Genomic DNA, 15,769 nt, shown 5'->3' with positions numbered 1-15,769 from the left:
AGTGAAAGGTCGTAGTAGCGTGCGTGGATGGGTGAAGGCGCGCTGGTCGGCGTGTGGGTGCGTGAGGAGCAGGGATATATACGAGTGCTGGGTTGAGATTGGTGGGATGGTCGTGAAATTGCGTGGCTTGTGTACAGGGTGGGCTTTGCTGGCGCTACTGACAAGAGGCTCGAGTGTCGAGACAACGAGATGAAGCCGGTGGGGCCGAGAGCGTGCGGCGTTTCGAGCGTCGCGATGTGCACCCACGCAATCTCGAGTGATGGGTGTAAGAATGAAGGCGGGTGGAAGCTGCATGGACAAACACGGTATGGGCTGAAAGCGGTATCATGGACGGCGGTCGCCAAGTTATAGTCAGGAACTGGCCATGCTGCCTAGTCGAGGTGCATGGGTGACCATGGATGACGAGACGGTAATATGGCCAAAAGGGGTCGAGCCTGCAGGTTTGGTTGCCGAGCGCCTCCCTTGGTCGAAGACGATTCCGCACCGAGAGGGAGGTGTGTGAGTGTCAGGCAGCGAGCTTTGCGAGGATGCAGAGCCCTGACCTCGTATGCGCCTGATTTGTTTGCGGCTGGCTATTGGCGAGAAATGAGGGGAGCGAGCTCGAAAGAGCGAGGTCTCGAGCCACGCGAATGTGCTGCGCCTGGAGGCTTCCGAGAAGAGGCTGGCCGAGGTGGCTAGGGGCAAGGCTCGAGGGAAGGACGACTTGAGCTTAGCCGAAGGGTTCGAGCTTTTGGCTGGAGAGGCCTAGGTGGATGCAGGATCGGACGGCCGGCCTATGAGACCTCGTCACGCCCACGCGTCTGCGGTCGGTATTGGCGAAATCGAATGGCGTTGGAGGGAGCGTGCCAACAATAGCCACCAGCTGCGTGGATTGGACGCATTAGCGCCGATCGGGGCCGAGCGAGGGGTCTGAGCGCAAATTGGCGAGGCGGGCTTGATTCACCTTATGAAGGCATGGAAGGCATGATGGAAGAAGACGTTCATCCACTTGCATGCCGCCTTCTCCTCGTCAGGGAAGGCGTAGTCGATCGAGGCAGCAGCGAACGTCGCGAAAGGGTCGAGGGAGTATGCGCGTCTTGCACAATGGTCCGCGCGTGTGGGCAAGGCATGCCAGACTGAGCCGCGCACATCGACTCGAGACCTGGCGCAAATGCAGTAGTCGGCCAGCTCGGTGCTTCCGAAGCCGCAAGCCGCTTGCGAGGCTAAAGTGCATTGGCCGTTGGTCATCGGAGCCAGGGCGAGCATGCGTTGAGCTTAATGCTGTGCTTTCGGACGCTGGCGTGTGATTTTGCTGTAGTCACGGTGGATGCCTAGACGCCAGTTCGGTCCATTGTGCCGGCACGCAGGCATTCACGCACGCACCCCTCCTTTGGTGCAAAGGCACGCGCCTCTTGCTGCGTCCGATTCGACATGCAGCCGATTTGTGATTGCACTCTGCCGTCACAGCAGCTTCAAAGCCGGAAGGATGTGCAGCCAAGGCATCACACAAAGGGAGGAGGCGTGGGAGCTTGTCGCGCCGAGTGCAACCGCCGAACCCGACCTTGTGGCACGCCTCCACTCTGCTCACCCGCCCACGTCCGGTTGCGCAACGTGACTTTTCGAAATGCACAGCAACCCTCCCGCCCCTGCATACAGTCACAGTACTCGCAGTCAGCCGCCACAACCTCGCGGCATCCTCTCTCTCTCTCGCCTGTTCAGCCCCGGATGATTGCCTCTTGTGCAGCTGTCCATCGACCTAGCCATGACATCCTGACACGACAGCAATACCGGTGGCCTCGCAGCAACGCTGTGCATGTAGCGCACGAACAGACAGCTGAGCCGCAAACCCCTTGCTGCTCCTGCACCTGTCACCGCGCCGGCGCTTTTTTTTTTTCTCTCTTCGCATGTAGCCGAGTCTACCCGCACCGCAAACCAGCTGGAGGACATCGAGATATCAACGACAATCGCCTTGATAGGATGGCATCATGCTAGATTGGACACAGTCGTGGCAGTGGAAACATCAGACGGATCGGAATGCCATTCGAGCGGGTCATGCACCGCTTCAGCCGTTCTTGGTGTCAAAGACACCGCCTTTCTTGGAATCAAAGGCACCTCCACCCAGCCCATTCTTGTAACGATGGGCGAGCACAACAAACAGCGATCCGTCGTAGACGCCCAAGATGTCGTCCTTCCGCATATAGCCTGCCCGCGCGGTGATACGAAGTGGTCAGAATTTGACTTTGGTTGCTCGATTAGGGCAGTCCCACTTACCATCTGCCGGCCAGATGAGCATGTAGGTGGCGCTCCACTCGAGCAAGAAGGCCGTCATTCCAAATAGGTCAAACACGTCTCGACGTTCTCGGAACATGGCAAGGACATCGCTGTACGACAGCGCATCCTTGCCGTAGCGGCTCGAGCATTCGCTCAGCTCGGCCTCCAGCTGGCTCTGCCGGAACTGGCCGCGTCGGTCAAACGACTCCGTGTCCGAGCCATGCTTGCTGCGGTGCATGTTGGCCACATAGATGCGCATGTACGGGTCCGGCAGCCAGTTCCTCAGCGACTTGCTGTTCCGAGGCAGCGTCGGGTACGACATGGCGCCGTTGATGGCCAGCATGGCAAAGGCAGAAAGGAAAATGCCGAAGCCCATCGCCAAGAAGCCGAAAAAGGTATCGCTCGGCCAGATCACGCCGTCGCAGTCGCCGTCAAAGTAAGCCACGTGCTGGCCATCGAGCGCGCGAGCAGCGACACATATACTGTCAGCGTTGGGGTTTCAATCGACAAGTCAGCAATAGCGGCAGCACCTACCTTCTGCAGCGTGGTGAGACCCTTGGTCTTCTCGAGGTAGTCTTTGGCGCTGCCGTTAGGGTCCGTCCATGTGTTCTGCGGAGTGTATGGCACTTTCGTGCCCGCATCTCCATAGACGAGCTTGGTGTTGTCGAAGAAGGGATCGAGGTCGATCGTGCGAGGAAAATCGCCGTAGGATTTGAGCTGCATCTTGTCGACGAGACTTTGGAGATGTCGCAAGGTAGCCTGGTCGCGGAGAAAGAGATTGCTAGAGAAAGAAAGAGTGATAATGGTGGTAACAAAGCAAGTTGGCAGCAGCGCTTCAACCAAGAAGCGAGTTAAGGAGACATGGACTCAGCACGGTCTCCAGGATAAGCTCCAGTCTCGAGGCCATTGTCTGCCTCTGCCCAGCAGCCTCCGACTGTCGAAGTCGGCCTGCTTCCGACACAACCCACGACTTCCAACGAGCTTTCACGCGCCCTAGTCTGCTTGGACGGGAGCGGCAATCGTGCTGGAGGTCGGTGGCTTGCAAGCGGACTTCCAGCGACAGGCTCACGACGTCGGATGGCGGATGGCGGATAGCACGTGTAGCCAATAGGGGTTGATGTGATTGCTCAGCAACCGGGCGCGACCCTAACAAACGTTGCTGACTGTGTGCGGCGAGCTTTAAGCTTCGCGCATGCAAATGTGATTCAGCATCGACGCGTAATCGGAGCGCGCGACGCCGATTCCACTTGACTGCTCATCCGCTTCGTTTCGATGGTCGCATCGGATGCATGCCGACGCCAACGTGAGCATGTTCTTCGGCGTTCTTGCGATGCGGATCTGCGGGACGCTGATGTGAAGATGCAGAAACCAAGTGGATGATGCTTCAAAAAGACGGCACACGAATTCACGCGGTGTTCCATCTCTGGTGATAAAGGACTGCGATTTCTATGTCTCGAGCGTCGAGCGTCTAAATTGCTTCTCACGCTGATCCGTCGGCGCATCGGAATCAGGCCGAGGCAGCCTTCTCGTACTCGGCGAAGAGCTTCTCGAGCTGCTCCTCGTCGATCTGCAGCAGCGAGCAAAAGGAGCAAAAAAGCGAACGGTCAGCGATGGACAGACGACGGAATATTAAAAGCTGAGCCGCTGCTGTCACGGCAAAGAACGCACCTTGTCGATGCTGGGCTTGTCCATCTCGACCTCGGCGGTGAGCTGAACAGAGTCGCCCAGCAGCGCCTTGCAGACATCCAGGAGCAGCTCCTTGACGCCGTAGCTAGAAGCGTCGACGGTGGAAGCAAAAGGTCAGCATCTCGTAAGTCATTGCCAGGGCTGGCGAGAACACTCACTTGGCCTGGGCAGAGATCTCGCGGTAGGTGTGCTCCTTCTTGCGGGGGAACTCGATGGCCGCAGGCTTGATGTCTCGGCCCTGTACAGAGAGGAAGCGGAGGGAATACAGAGAAAAGGTGAGCAAAAAACGCCGCGGGCTGACAGCAAAAAGGGGAGCCAGGAACAAGAGACTACGCACCTTGATGTCGTCCGCCTTGGTGCCGACGACGACGACGGGGAGGGGCTCGCTGCCCTTGCGGCCGTTGGCCTTGATGACGGCGTCGTACCAATCCTCCATGGCAGTGTAGCTGCCCTCATTGGTGAGGTCAAAGAAGACGATCGAGGCGTCGGCGGTGCGGAAGAAGCCGTCGTCGGGCAGACCGCCCTTGGCGTGCAGGTTGGTGTCGAACAGGTTGAGCGTCACCTGGCCCGCCGAGGTCTGCAGCGTCACGGGGTACTGGGTGGTCTTGAGAGCCTTGATCTCCTTCTTATCCGACTTGGCCGACTTGATGCGCGTGGCAAACGTGGTCTTGCCCGAACCGAACTGGCCGGCAAGAACCACCTTGAACTCTTTAGCAGCTGCCATCTCTGTGTTGTGTGTAAGTGTAGGAAAGGGAAGGTCAAGAGGTGTTGATGGACGGTGGAAGAGGAAGTGCGGGGGACGATATGCGCATGCACTAGCCTTTCTTCCGGCGCTTTCTGTGGATCCGGCGATCAGACCACGGGTGGCGCGGCGGCGTATTGCTTTCCCTCCAGGCCCCTGCTCTGCATACCGAGCTCTGATTTGGCAGCACCCACCGAGCCCAATTCTCGGCTCCCGGGCTTCGCTGGATTGCCGGCGCTGGCAGGCAAGCCTCCACCTTGGGCCAAAGCAACTTGGCAGCCGCTGCTAAACTTAGAAACCGCAGCCTGAGCTTCACTGGCTCTCGACGGCCCTTTGCATGCTGGCCCCGACTCGATCATGCCGCCAGGCAATCGCCTCGAATGTGCCACAGTGGCAGCGCGAGATCTGGTGTCAGGGATGGAAATCGGGTCAGATCGGTACATCCCGATTCACCACCTCGCCTTTCGACGATTGGGAGTAACTTGCACGGCTGCTACCGCCAAACAAACCTGCCAGCCTGCACAGGGCCGGGCACGAGGTTGCAGACCAGGGCTATATGGTTCGGCGACACAGCATTCCCTAAGAACAGCATCGCGGGCTCTTGTCAGCAAGACACCCTGAGAGCAAGTCGCAGGGCGCGCGAAATCGGCTCAAGAATTGACTGGGGAGCGCGCGCGATTCCGTGATTGCAGCGTGCGGTGGTGTCTTGGCTTTCAGGGTCTGGGTTTACGCGAGCGGAGCGTCACTCTGCGGCTGACAAGACAGGCGGCGGCTGCACTGCACGGACCCTGGCTCCACCGGCAGCCCCTGTTCATCTGAAGGCTTTGCTGAAACGTCACATTTCTTCGTCCCCTCTTATCACATCGACTCCTGAACCTCGCAAGCCCGCAGCGCCGCTCGACTACGCCATCTCTATGTGCTGCATACCGACCATCTCGCTTTGAGCGCAAGAATCAGCCCGCAAGGCGACAAGCCTTCGCCTCGTCTCGAGGTCAAGTGCCGAGCGCCAAAGACGAAACAAAGGAGCCAGCGATCAGGCGTCGAGAACGTCCAGAATTCCGCCATGTCGCTCAACCGCCTCCTTGTCACCTTGGTCCGCCACGGCGAGTCACAAGACAACTCAATGGGCATCTGGGCCGGCTTTCGCGACACTCCACTCACCCAGAATGGCATCAACCAGGCAAGAGCCCTGGGACAGTCGTTCGCCAACGTGCCCCTCACCGCCATCTACTGCAGCGACCTCAAGCGTGCTGCCATGACCGCCGACGAGATCCTCAAGTCGAATCGATCCATCCCTCCGCCTCCTCTCGTGCAGTCCAAAACGCTGCGCGAGATCAACTTTGGCCAGGCAGAAGGCCAGACCAACACCCATACAGAGTGGATCCAGGGCTCCACCGGCGAGGACGGCCGCAAGTTCCGCTTTCCTCAGGGCGAGTGTCTCGAAGAGGTCAATGCCAGGATCGCCAAGGCCGTGCGTCAATTCATCCTTCCGCGCGTCGAAGCGCTTCGCAAGAAACCGCCAACTCAGCAGCACGCTGCGGGTGATCTCGGACACATCTGCATCGTGGCCCACGGCATTGCCATCGCCGAGCTCCTGCGCGTATTCATGTCCCTCCACGACGGCTCGCCCAACAGTCCGTGGCCAGATCCAAAACTTTCTTATCAACGCGTCCGGCTCGAGAACACCGGCTGGTCACGCTTGGAGCTTGCCGTGCCCTTTCAAGGAGACGACACGTCCCCCGTCGAACCGCAACCCACTCCCCTCAAGACGTCGTTCGCCCACTACGCCGACTTTGGCGACACTCCAAATGATCGCTCCGAGGCGTCCACAGATCTCCTGGGTCGGCCGGTCCTGCATCACGACCTCTCGTCCCCCTCCCTCCACGTCAACCGATCCGGTCTCGGAGGCTCCGAGGCCGCAGCACGCCCGATCTACGTCAAGATTCTCTGCCAGAATCAGACGGACCATCTACACGGATCTACAGCGCAGCCATCCTCGATGAGCTCGGCCGCCAAGGCCGTGGCCCACCTCGCTGGCGGTGGAGCCTCCAAAGCTGCATCAGCCAGCAACCCGGCACAGGGGTCGGCGCTAGCACAGCCGGCATCGGCAGGCGCCACATCCTCGGCAGCAGTCGGCCTGCCCTCCTCTGCAACAATCGCCTCCATCGCATCCAATGCTACGAGCTCGCACTCCCATTCCACTGCTGCTATGACGCCATCGACACCCGCCGCGGGCGCTTCTCAGGCCACCAACGGCACGAGCAAGAACTCGACGACTACGCCAGCATCGGCGCGCAGTCTGGTCGCATACGACGCCCGCATGATGACTCGGGAGCTCGAACGTGCTGGCGCCACAGCCATGCTTTCGGGCTCCGAGGCGGGGGCCCCGGGCACGACAGGCTCGTCGTACTATCCCTCATCTTCCTCAACGTCTACGCTCGCTGCGGATCGAACAACTTCATCCGTAGGGCTCGGTGCATCGGCCGGCAACACGAGCATCAGTGGTACCGAGAGGAACGCCTTCAACACGTCGCCAGCGGTAGGAAGCGCACTCAGTCCGGCTCATGTCGGTGCACCTCAATCTGGTACGTCCGGTCAGCAAGCATCGACCCTCTTCGGCACCTACCCGCAGACAGGCTCTGCTTCGGTCACAGGCGCCGCCTCCCCCAATCCTGGTGCGCTGAGCTTCAACGTCGGCCCGAGCATCTCTTCCGACACTTGGCAGATGATCTGCATCCGCGTCCTGCCTCTCTTCAATGGCGAGCCGTTGCGAACCAGCATCGAGGAGCTCAACGAGATGGTCACCTTACACATCCGCAAGACGCTCGAGCGCAGCCAGACGCATGCCATCGAGTCGCTCACGCTCGATCTGCTCTCACTCACCTCGACGGGAACGCTGACGCTCAACTCCAAGCTCCAAGGTCTCGATGATCAGCGCCTCCTGCTCCGTCTGGTCGAAGTGTGGACCTTCTTCCTCGGCCAGGTCCTTCCTTACTGCGAAGGCTGCTTCCTGCCTCTGCGTACCGATCCCGCGCTGCGCAACCTGGTGGCGACGTCAGGGTCGTACGGCGCAGCAAACGGCGCCGGTGGCATCGCCACCAGCAGCTCCAGTGCTGGTCTCTTCAGCGCAGGCAGCAATCTCACCCAGTCGGGTGCGGCTCTTCTGCTGTCGGGAGCGCCAAGCACGGGCATGGATCTGCAGCTCATCGACGTTCGCAAGGTGTTGATGGTCGTCTTCCGAGATCAGGTCTTGATGCAGATCTATGAGCGGCTTTTCCAGCTCTTTGCGCACCTCACCGAGCTCGATCCAGCCTTTGCCGCTGGCGAGGATGCGCATGCGGCTGGCGGTGGCGACGACGGCATCAAGCAGGTCTCTTTGCGATTGCTCCAGATGACCAGCGTCCTTGCCGGCATCCTAAGCGAGGACCAAGCGCAGGAAGCCATGGACAATCTGCTCCGCGCGCTCCGACTAGGCTCGAAAAGCGCCTCCACGGGACGCAGCGGTGTCGCAGGCGATGCGCCTGGTGCGCGATCTGCCTCGCCGAATCAGAGGAACAACCGTCGCGGTTGGATGGCGCAGAAGGCTCGCAAGCACGGTGTTACATCCAACGGCGACACGGATATCGACCGCAGTCTCTCGGGACTGGCGCTGGGACCAGGGCAGAGCACTGGCAAGGGCTTCGCTCACACTATGCAAACTGGGCCGGATGGGCATGCTCACAGCGCTCAGCACGCGTTCCTGAAGCGTCCAAGCCAGCTCACCAACTTCCGAGATCCACTCGGCTCGCGCTACGGTTCCGCCATGACTGAAGACGAATACCTGACATCGCTCCGGTCGCCTGCTGGCTCGCCCGCCATTTCAACGCCAGGACAGCCTCAAACGCCTGCGATCCCTTCGGCGGAGGGCGCAGCAGCATCGGTTGATCACGCATTCGAGAGGCCCCAGCACGAAGAGAAGTGGATGGCGGTGCCGTGACACCGGTCCTGGGGCGAGCATCCAGTCCTTCGATCAACCCGATTCCGCGTCAGAGCGAACAACCCTCAACTGCGCCAGCACTCGCTGCCTGAAGAGGCGCACGTCATCCGATGGGTTCGAGTCACGATCGGAAAAGGATGCCTGGAACTCGCAGTGGCACCATCCAAACGACGTTCTGAGCTGGCAACGCTGGCGTCGACAGCTCGATTTGCAGGTCCGCCATGTTCTCCGAAAGATGCTGAGAATGAGATGGCGAGAAGTTCGACAGTTGCAAACGCCGGGACCCCCCGGAAAGAGAAGGTGAGCATCCCAAAGCTTGGGTCGGGTGCATTCAGCATGGCAGGCATCATCTGGGTCGGCGGCGATGGGATACGTCCGGGCGAGACCCGGGAGCTTCGAGGCTACCACTCGGAACGGAGTGCACACCAAGGGCGGACCCGCGGTCCAAGCATCTGGTTCTATGGCAACATGAGCTCCGCTTGTCTTCGGTCATGCGTTGCAGCAGGGCCGGTCAAGTCGTTGCTGCAATCGAAATGCTCCTCCACCAGGCTTTCAGGAACGGAGCGACAGCGTCTGTGGACCGCATTCTAGGCCCACTCCGGTCGGTCGGATCGCGGTGATGGTGGCGAAGCGTCCGCCGGGTCGAGGTCTGGGTTGTGTCGGGAAGTGACATCTGGTCTGCAGAACGGACGTAGGTCGGCCCTTGAACTGCCCGATACAATAGCTCTCTGCACGAAGTGGAGTGAGGGAGATGCTGAAAGTACGTAGCGGTCTGCCGAATGCGCTGCGGGTCCGCCTGGATGCGATGGGGACGTCAGAAGAAGCGACCGAGCTGCACCGACGCCAACCTCGCCTAGCCATGCCGCAGAGCCATTGTTCTTTCTCGGCTCATTCATGCGCGGACGATTCTTTCCCGGGATGCCCTGCTCAAAGAGGGAACGGACCGCTCATGCTCCAAGGCGGCTTTGTGAGGGAGCACCTTGTGGCAGCGAGCGCTACGTGCGAGAGAGTCCGGTGCGTAGTCGCGTAGGGGCTGGACGCTCGGCTGGGTTCCTGACCGTGATGGCACGTGTCGTCGTCGGTGAGTGCAGTGCAGTGCAGTTCGGTATCATGCCATGCCATGCCATGCCATGCCATGCCATGCAGCATAAGTGAAGGCGGCCGTGGTGCGCGGACGAGATCCAGAGATCGATCTGGTGGCCATCGGAATAACGGACTCGAGGGCAGGGCATCCCAACGTCGGGATTACGTCGACCATCCCCGCCAGAAGAATTGCTGATTTTCGGTATTTTCTGCGAATTTCCAGGCTTTTTTTTTTTTTGTTTTCTGGAGCGACGCTCTCAGGCTCGCACGGCGGTTTCGGTGAATAAATTGGCCGAATAGCGACGCTTCGACGCCGGGCGAATCGAACGCCGACGCAGGCGGGATCGTGTGCAGTGTGTACCAGAGCACATCGGAGTTGCTGCTTTGTGACGGGGGTGTCACTTGCAGCCCGAATGCATGCAACCATTCATGGAAACCACTCTCTCTCACCGACCCCTCCCAGTCGGCTCCCCTCCGCACCGAGCCACCCCGTTGCGTCCCACGTTTACCGTTATCAACGGGCGAGTCTGTCGGTGTCGGAACGGCGTCGGTTCCTGTTCCTGCGCCCGTGTCGGAAGTGCGGCTCACGAATGGATGCTCCAAACCTGGATGGATCGAGTCTCGGAAAGGCAACGGATGTCTCCATGATCCAATGCAGCATCCAAACTCCCAGCGACGTCCAGATCTCGGATGACCAAAGACTGGATACGGATCTCAAGGTAGATCTCGTCGCTACCGTAGCTCGCCAATTTGCCAGGACATTCACCGAGCCAATTGCGCTCCTTCTCGTCTTCGTCCGGTGCTCTGACCCTCGTGGGAGGTTGAAAGGTGACAGCTAACAAATTCCGCGGTCTGGAAGCACGACGAGAATGTAGGCGGAAATGGGGAATTTTCGCTTCCTTGGGCTGCGGAGCTGCATGTGGGAGGAACGTCGCAGGTCCGATGCCGACACCGACTGGCAAGCGCCGGACGAAACAGGCACCCTCAACCCTCGGAGCCGTCATCGAAGCTTCCCGCTCACTCTTGCTCCGCCTGACCGAGCCCGCATGAAGAGTCAAGGGCCCAGGCCAGAGCGACAAGCATTGCGATTTCCATGCAGTGTGGGTGCAGCGTGCATGGCAGGCAGGTTGAGAGCTGCAGTGCAGCTCGGCCGACCGCGGACCGCCCAACACACTCGCATGAGACCAACTTCGCAGCGGTACTACTCACTTGTCACGGCCGGCGTTTGATTTCGTCTTCATTCTGCGAGCGCTCGACAGCCACATGCGCCCGTCGAGCATCGTCTGACGTCGTCCGCAACACTCTCACCGGACCGTGCCCCGCCGCTCGGCCGTGCTGGCCAGCCTCATCTCATGCACCTTGCCGGTCGGACGTCACGTAAGCATGCTGCTCGTCGCCCTGCTCAGGACATTACCAGCTTCTTCGAGTGTCCGTCTTGACGTCCATACATATGTCCAAGTCGATCATGCACATGGCTTGTATTGGGAGCACAGCGGACGGGACCACGGCGGATGGTTCCGCCCTGTATGGAAATGAGGTCGGTTCTCTGCACTCCGTTGCTACACAACGAGCCCTGAAATCTCGCGGCACGCGGAGACATGGCGGTGCGAGGCCACGTTTCCATTGTCTCGAAGCAGAGCAGCCAGGTGTTGCGGCGGACCGCTGCCTGACTTCGCACACCGGCACTCTACTTCTAAGAATTGCACATTGCCGGTTTCGGTCTCCGACGGACGAGCTCGCATTTCCTCACCACCGACACGCGGCGAGTGCGCTCTATCTCGCTTGCCTTTGCCATTCGGCATGGATTCGGTCCACGAGCGCGCGCGGTCTCTGAAACACTCTTGCATCCTCGTGCATGCATGACCATCAAAGTCCATTTTTTGTTGGCCTCCCACAAGTTGCAACGCAACAGCCCATCTCTGCCTCGCCTCTGCCTCTGCCTCGACATCCGCACGGCGGACCACGGCATCCTCCCGGATCCATTCGACTTGCCATGGAGCAGTGCCGTGTGGAAACCAGATATTGCTTTGCGAGAAGAAGAAGACGAAGGGTCTTAGGATTAGGGCGGGCAGACGACCGGTTCGACCCGAAAAAGAGGGGTGGGGTGAGTTCATGCGAACTTGCGGCGTCGAACACACCACGTCTCGGCTGATGAGGCTTCCACCGAGGTGGGGGAGAACGCGCTCAAGCACAGTCGGTCCCTGTACCCGTTGCGGCTCAGAGCCTCATCGCCTTGTGCACCGCTCGAGACCACGGTCGCATGTGCAAGGCAGCCACTTTGATCTTCTCACAGATACTGCACCTGGATGTACTTTGTAGCGGCGCTCCAGGTGCACTCGTACCTTAAATCCGCATGGCCCCCCCCCCCCCCCCCCCCCAAGCTCCGAAGCCTGGATCCTCTGTCTCTTCCTGCAAACCGCGCAGCGATCATCTCACCCCAGCTCCCTGGTTCCGCACCCAGACCTGATGTGCATTCGCGCCGATGCTGACGCCTTCATCCTCCGTTGACCATGGCCGTGCGACATGACGAATCTCAGACGCATGTAGCCACGGACCCTTCGAAACTCTCGCGTGGCTACGTCTCTCCCCCTGCTCTTGACATACCTGGTTGGCAGGCGTACCTGCATCGCTCCCGGCTGCCACCATCTACCTCTTCCTTCTCCTAATCTAACTGTCTTCTCGCTCGGTGCCTGCGTCTCCTGGCACCTCGCTCGCACAGAGCCTCACCCACGATTCCGTCAGGCTTGAAAAGGGCCCCAGATTCCAACCGCATCGTCGTCGACGCCCTTCCTTTCCCGTCATCCTCAGTCGACATCTGATCCTTTACGGTGCTCCTGCTCCCTCGCCGTATATCGTGACGCACGTCCTATCATCATCCCAAAGCACAACAGCGAGGAGCGTCAGACGCGCGCCCGGACTGCAGCAAAGCCCTCAGCTCGACATCAACTTTGCGCTGATTCCAGCCACCGCCGACCTGAACAGCGTCCAGCACCCGCACCGCAGCATCCACGAGCACAGCACGTCCCTGGTCAATGGGTATCACTGCCGGACCACTGATCGTGATGAGCATGGACGAATTCGGCTTCCTCTCGGAAGCAGGCCATTCGTCGGCACAACCCTCGTACGCGAGCGGCTCGCGCGGCGCCCCACCGCTGCCACCAACCTCGAGCCAGCGCAGCTACAACTACGCACAGCAAGATCCATGGCGGCCTGTACACCAGTCGCAGCCGTACGGTTGCGATCCGCGCGCGCGTCACCTTTCGGTCCAGGCGCGACCCGTCCACCCCGCACATCCGGCCTCGGGCAGCTCGATTGGGAGCGAGACGGCAGAGGAACCGGCGGTGCGAGCCAAGCGAGGATCGAATCTGGCGTGTCTCAAGTGCCGCGCCATCAAGGTCAAGTGCTGGAAGAGCAATCCGAACGACCCGCGGTGCGCGCGGTGCAACCGGCTCGACCTCTTTTGCGAGTTTCGCGAACACCACCGCGGCAAGAAGCTCGAAAAGGTCATTGCAGACGAGAGCCGCAATGTGGTGCTCTCGCCCGACTTGCTGCGGCGTTCATGCGAGTACGTGCTCTCTTGTAGCAGCTACCCGCTCAACCTTTCCCTTGCAAGCATCGGAACCCCACAGGGCGGTGCACACATGGCAGCATTTCAGCATTACCGCGGCGAGGGCTCGACACCAGAGTCGCTTTCGTCACGCGCGATAGGCATGAGCGCCGGCGATGTGTACGACGATGTGGTGCGCACGGGTGCGTGCAGCTGGACGGACGCATGCTATGTCTTCAGTCTTTTCGTCACGCAGCTGAACCCGGTGGCAGCGCTGCTCGACCCGAGCGTGCACACGGTGCAGTTCATGCGCGAGCAGTCGCCGATCTTGTTCTCGACGATGCTCGGCATCGCCAGTCGATTCTTCCGCCCCGACCTCTCGGGTGCCTGCCAAGCTGCGGCGGCGGGTGTGCTCAAGTGTGCGGCGGCGCGCAAGATCTGCAGCGTGGACCACATGCAGGCGCTGATCGTCAGTCTCATCTGGGCAGCGCCGGGCGATTCTTCGAGGGACGGGATGCTGGCGTCGGCGTTGGCGCAGGCGTACGAGCTTGGGTTGCCGCTGTGCTTCGATGCAGGCGTGCCCGTGGGCGCGACGACCAAGCAGTACACGCCTCCCATGGCACCGCACGTGCACGCGGGCTACCAAGCGACGGTGCTGCGCATGCAGCAGCGCACGTGGATGCAGCTGTGCCTGCTCGAGCTCAGCCAGCAGAGCGATGCGCATGGCTCGTGGGCCAAGCGTCCGGAGCGCATCGCGCATGCCGACTTCCCTCGCGTGCGCGCCTGGTACGCCCAGCACCATGCCACGCTGGGCGCGTACGAAACGCGCCTGGCGTATCTGCTCGACTTTGCGCTCGTCCAGCGCGAGTCCAACCGCCTCGCCATGCATCCTGGTGCACTGCACGGCTACGCTCCAGATGGCAGCCTCTCTCAGAATGCCGAGCAGCTCATGGCCGACGAGCGTGAATGTCTCGCGGCATGGTTCACCACCCATGGCGACGAGCACGTGCCGCGCTATGGGCTCGACCGCTTCGGTCAGGCCGAGGGGAGCTTTGTCGTGGTGTACTATCGCTTTTCCAGGGCGGTGCAGCTGCACGCTCTGACCGGAGATGCAAGCTGGTACGCCGCGGCTACCGAGCTGGCGTACAAGACGCTCGAGGTGTTCTGCAGCAAGATCCTGGAGCCAGAGGGCGGATCGATGCTGAGGCTGAGTGCTCAGTCGATGGGTGCAGCGTGTCTGGCTGCAGCACGATGGCTTCTGGGCGGTGCGGGGCATGTGCAGGAGCGCGAACGCGCACGCGAGCGTATCAGCGAGGCGATCCGGCTGCTACGCCAGCCGCAGTTCTACCCGGACGGCAACCGTGTGGTGGTGGCCAACGAGCTGACGGGCCAGCTGGATCAGGCGCTGCGCTCGGTCTTGGGAGATGCGGGCATGGTGGTGGATGCCGGGTGGGGTGGAACGAGCCCCAAGCGCAGCCGTGCACCGGGGCGGGCGGAGCAGCTCTACGATACGGGCAGGGGCGTTTTGGAGCGCCGCTCGCGCAAGCAGGCGCGGCGCAACTCCAACGGCTCGCTCGCACGCATCGAGCTGGGCAGCTTTGGCGGAGGAGCGACGGGGTCGGAACCGACAGGCTCTGAGAGGGGCGGAAGCGAGTGGTCGGACGACGCAGCCGGTCGCAGTGTGGACGCCGGGATGAACGAGGTGTACTGGCCGCCGGCGCTGCTGGGCACGTCCGGGGGCGACGCCGGCGCCTGGACTCCGCGCTCCGAGGGCGCGCTGTCGAACATGGCGATGGCCTCCTCGATCTCTCCACCGACTTCGGCTTCGTCGGCTGTGTTCTCGGTGCAAGCGCCATCTGTGCCGGACCCTCTGGATCTTGGATTGGGTGCGGGTGTCGCCGGCTGGGCTTACGGCTATACCGACCCGACGGCTTCTTCCAGCACGACGATGGGAGCTCAAACTACCCCCTACGATACCTCGCACATGCTTGACCGTCAACCTCAGCCGAACGAGATGCTCTCGGCGCCCAATGGCGGACCGAACCTGCACGGCATGTTCGCAGCGGAGACCGGCGAGCCGAGCGGGACGGTGGCGGGCTATGGCTCGAATCGCAACGCGCATCAGCCTCAAGCGCCCACGCTACACCGGAACGACACGGCGACACCGCATTCGTACGGCGCGCCCGCTGCACAGACGGACGCACAGCTAGGCGCCGCCAGCGCGCTCGACGCTTCGCTCACCGTGGGTCTGTCGGCGAGCTACGAGGCGAGCCACCACGGCCTCTTTGATGATGCCTCGCACGGGCGTCAGCAGCAGCGCCACCAGTAGAAGCCGCACTAGATGAAATCCGCACCCGACTTGTTCTGCCGTACCCTCGCCTTGAGTTGCTGTACTGAGCCTTGTGCCGTGGTGGTCGCCACGACAGGTTGGAGGGAGAGTGGGAGATCGGGTGCATCGGGGTGGTGGGGGGAGAAGGTAGCTCAA

The 15,769-nt window shown here is 61.1% G+C and overlaps 6 protein-coding genes across 6 annotated transcripts; 2 read left to right on the top strand and 4 right to left on the bottom strand.

The window, feature by feature from the left end:
* Positions 1 to 351: 351 nt before the first annotated feature.
* PAN0_005c2530 (uncharacterized protein) lies at positions 352 to 1,245 on the bottom strand (the record flags this gene model as incomplete). The annotated part of the gene is made up of 2 exons (XM_014801772.1): positions 352 to 727; positions 944 to 1,245. The coding sequence occupies 2 exons, from the start codon at positions 1,243 to 1,245 to the stop codon at positions 352 to 354; spliced, it is 678 nt and encodes a 225-aa protein (XP_014657258.1).
* A 796-nt stretch (positions 1,246 to 2,041) lies between these two features.
* On the bottom strand, positions 2,042 to 3,157 carry PAN0_005c2529 (caleosin domain containing protein; the record flags this gene model as incomplete). Its single annotated transcript, XM_014801771.1, has 4 exons — positions 2,042 to 2,181; positions 2,251 to 2,698; positions 2,785 to 3,009; positions 3,125 to 3,157. 4 exons carry the CDS (start codon positions 3,155 to 3,157, stop codon positions 2,042 to 2,044), a joined length of 846 nt encoding a protein of 281 aa, XP_014657257.1.
* A 600-nt stretch (positions 3,158 to 3,757) lies between these two features.
* On the bottom strand, positions 3,758 to 5,037 carry PAN0_005c2528 (GTP-binding nuclear protein Ran; the record flags this gene model as incomplete). The annotated part of the gene is made up of 5 exons (XM_014801770.1): positions 3,758 to 3,817; positions 3,919 to 4,021; positions 4,095 to 4,174; positions 4,274 to 4,662; positions 4,848 to 5,037. The coding sequence occupies 5 exons, from the start codon at positions 5,035 to 5,037 to the stop codon at positions 3,758 to 3,760; spliced, it is 822 nt and encodes a 273-aa protein (XP_014657256.1).
* A 704-nt stretch (positions 5,038 to 5,741) lies between these two features.
* On the top strand, positions 5,742 to 8,654 carry PAN0_005d2527 (phosphoglycerate mutase-like protein; the record flags this gene model as incomplete). Its single annotated transcript, XM_014801769.1, has 1 exon — positions 5,742 to 8,654. The coding sequence occupies one exon, from the start codon at positions 5,742 to 5,744 to the stop codon at positions 8,652 to 8,654; it is 2,913 nt and encodes a 970-aa protein (XP_014657255.1).
* Positions 8,655 to 9,241: 587 nt separating this feature from the next.
* PAN0_005c2526 (uncharacterized protein) lies at positions 9,242 to 11,851 on the bottom strand (the record flags this gene model as incomplete). The annotated part of the gene is made up of 6 exons (XM_014801768.1): positions 9,242 to 9,332; positions 9,634 to 9,847; positions 10,007 to 10,342; positions 10,405 to 10,692; positions 11,186 to 11,259; positions 11,418 to 11,851. 6 exons carry the CDS (start codon positions 11,849 to 11,851, stop codon positions 9,242 to 9,244), a joined length of 1,437 nt encoding a protein of 478 aa, XP_014657254.1.
* Positions 11,852 to 12,769: 918 nt separating this feature from the next.
* Positions 12,770 to 15,613, top strand: PAN0_005d2525 (uncharacterized protein; the record flags this gene model as incomplete). The annotated part of the gene is made up of 1 exon (XM_014801767.1): positions 12,770 to 15,613. The coding sequence occupies one exon, from the start codon at positions 12,770 to 12,772 to the stop codon at positions 15,611 to 15,613; it is 2,844 nt and encodes a 947-aa protein (XP_014657253.1).
* Between the last annotated feature and the right edge of the window lie 156 nt (positions 15,614 to 15,769).

This window comes from Moesziomyces antarcticus (genome assembly GCF_000747765.1).
Source record: "Moesziomyces antarcticus DNA, scaffold: scaffold_v10005, strain JCM 10317, whole genome shotgun sequence".
In the NCBI taxonomy this organism is placed as follows: domain Eukaryota; kingdom Fungi; phylum Basidiomycota; class Ustilaginomycetes; order Ustilaginales; family Ustilaginaceae; genus Moesziomyces; species Moesziomyces antarcticus.
This window is presented reverse-complemented; position numbering and strand designations above follow the sequence as displayed.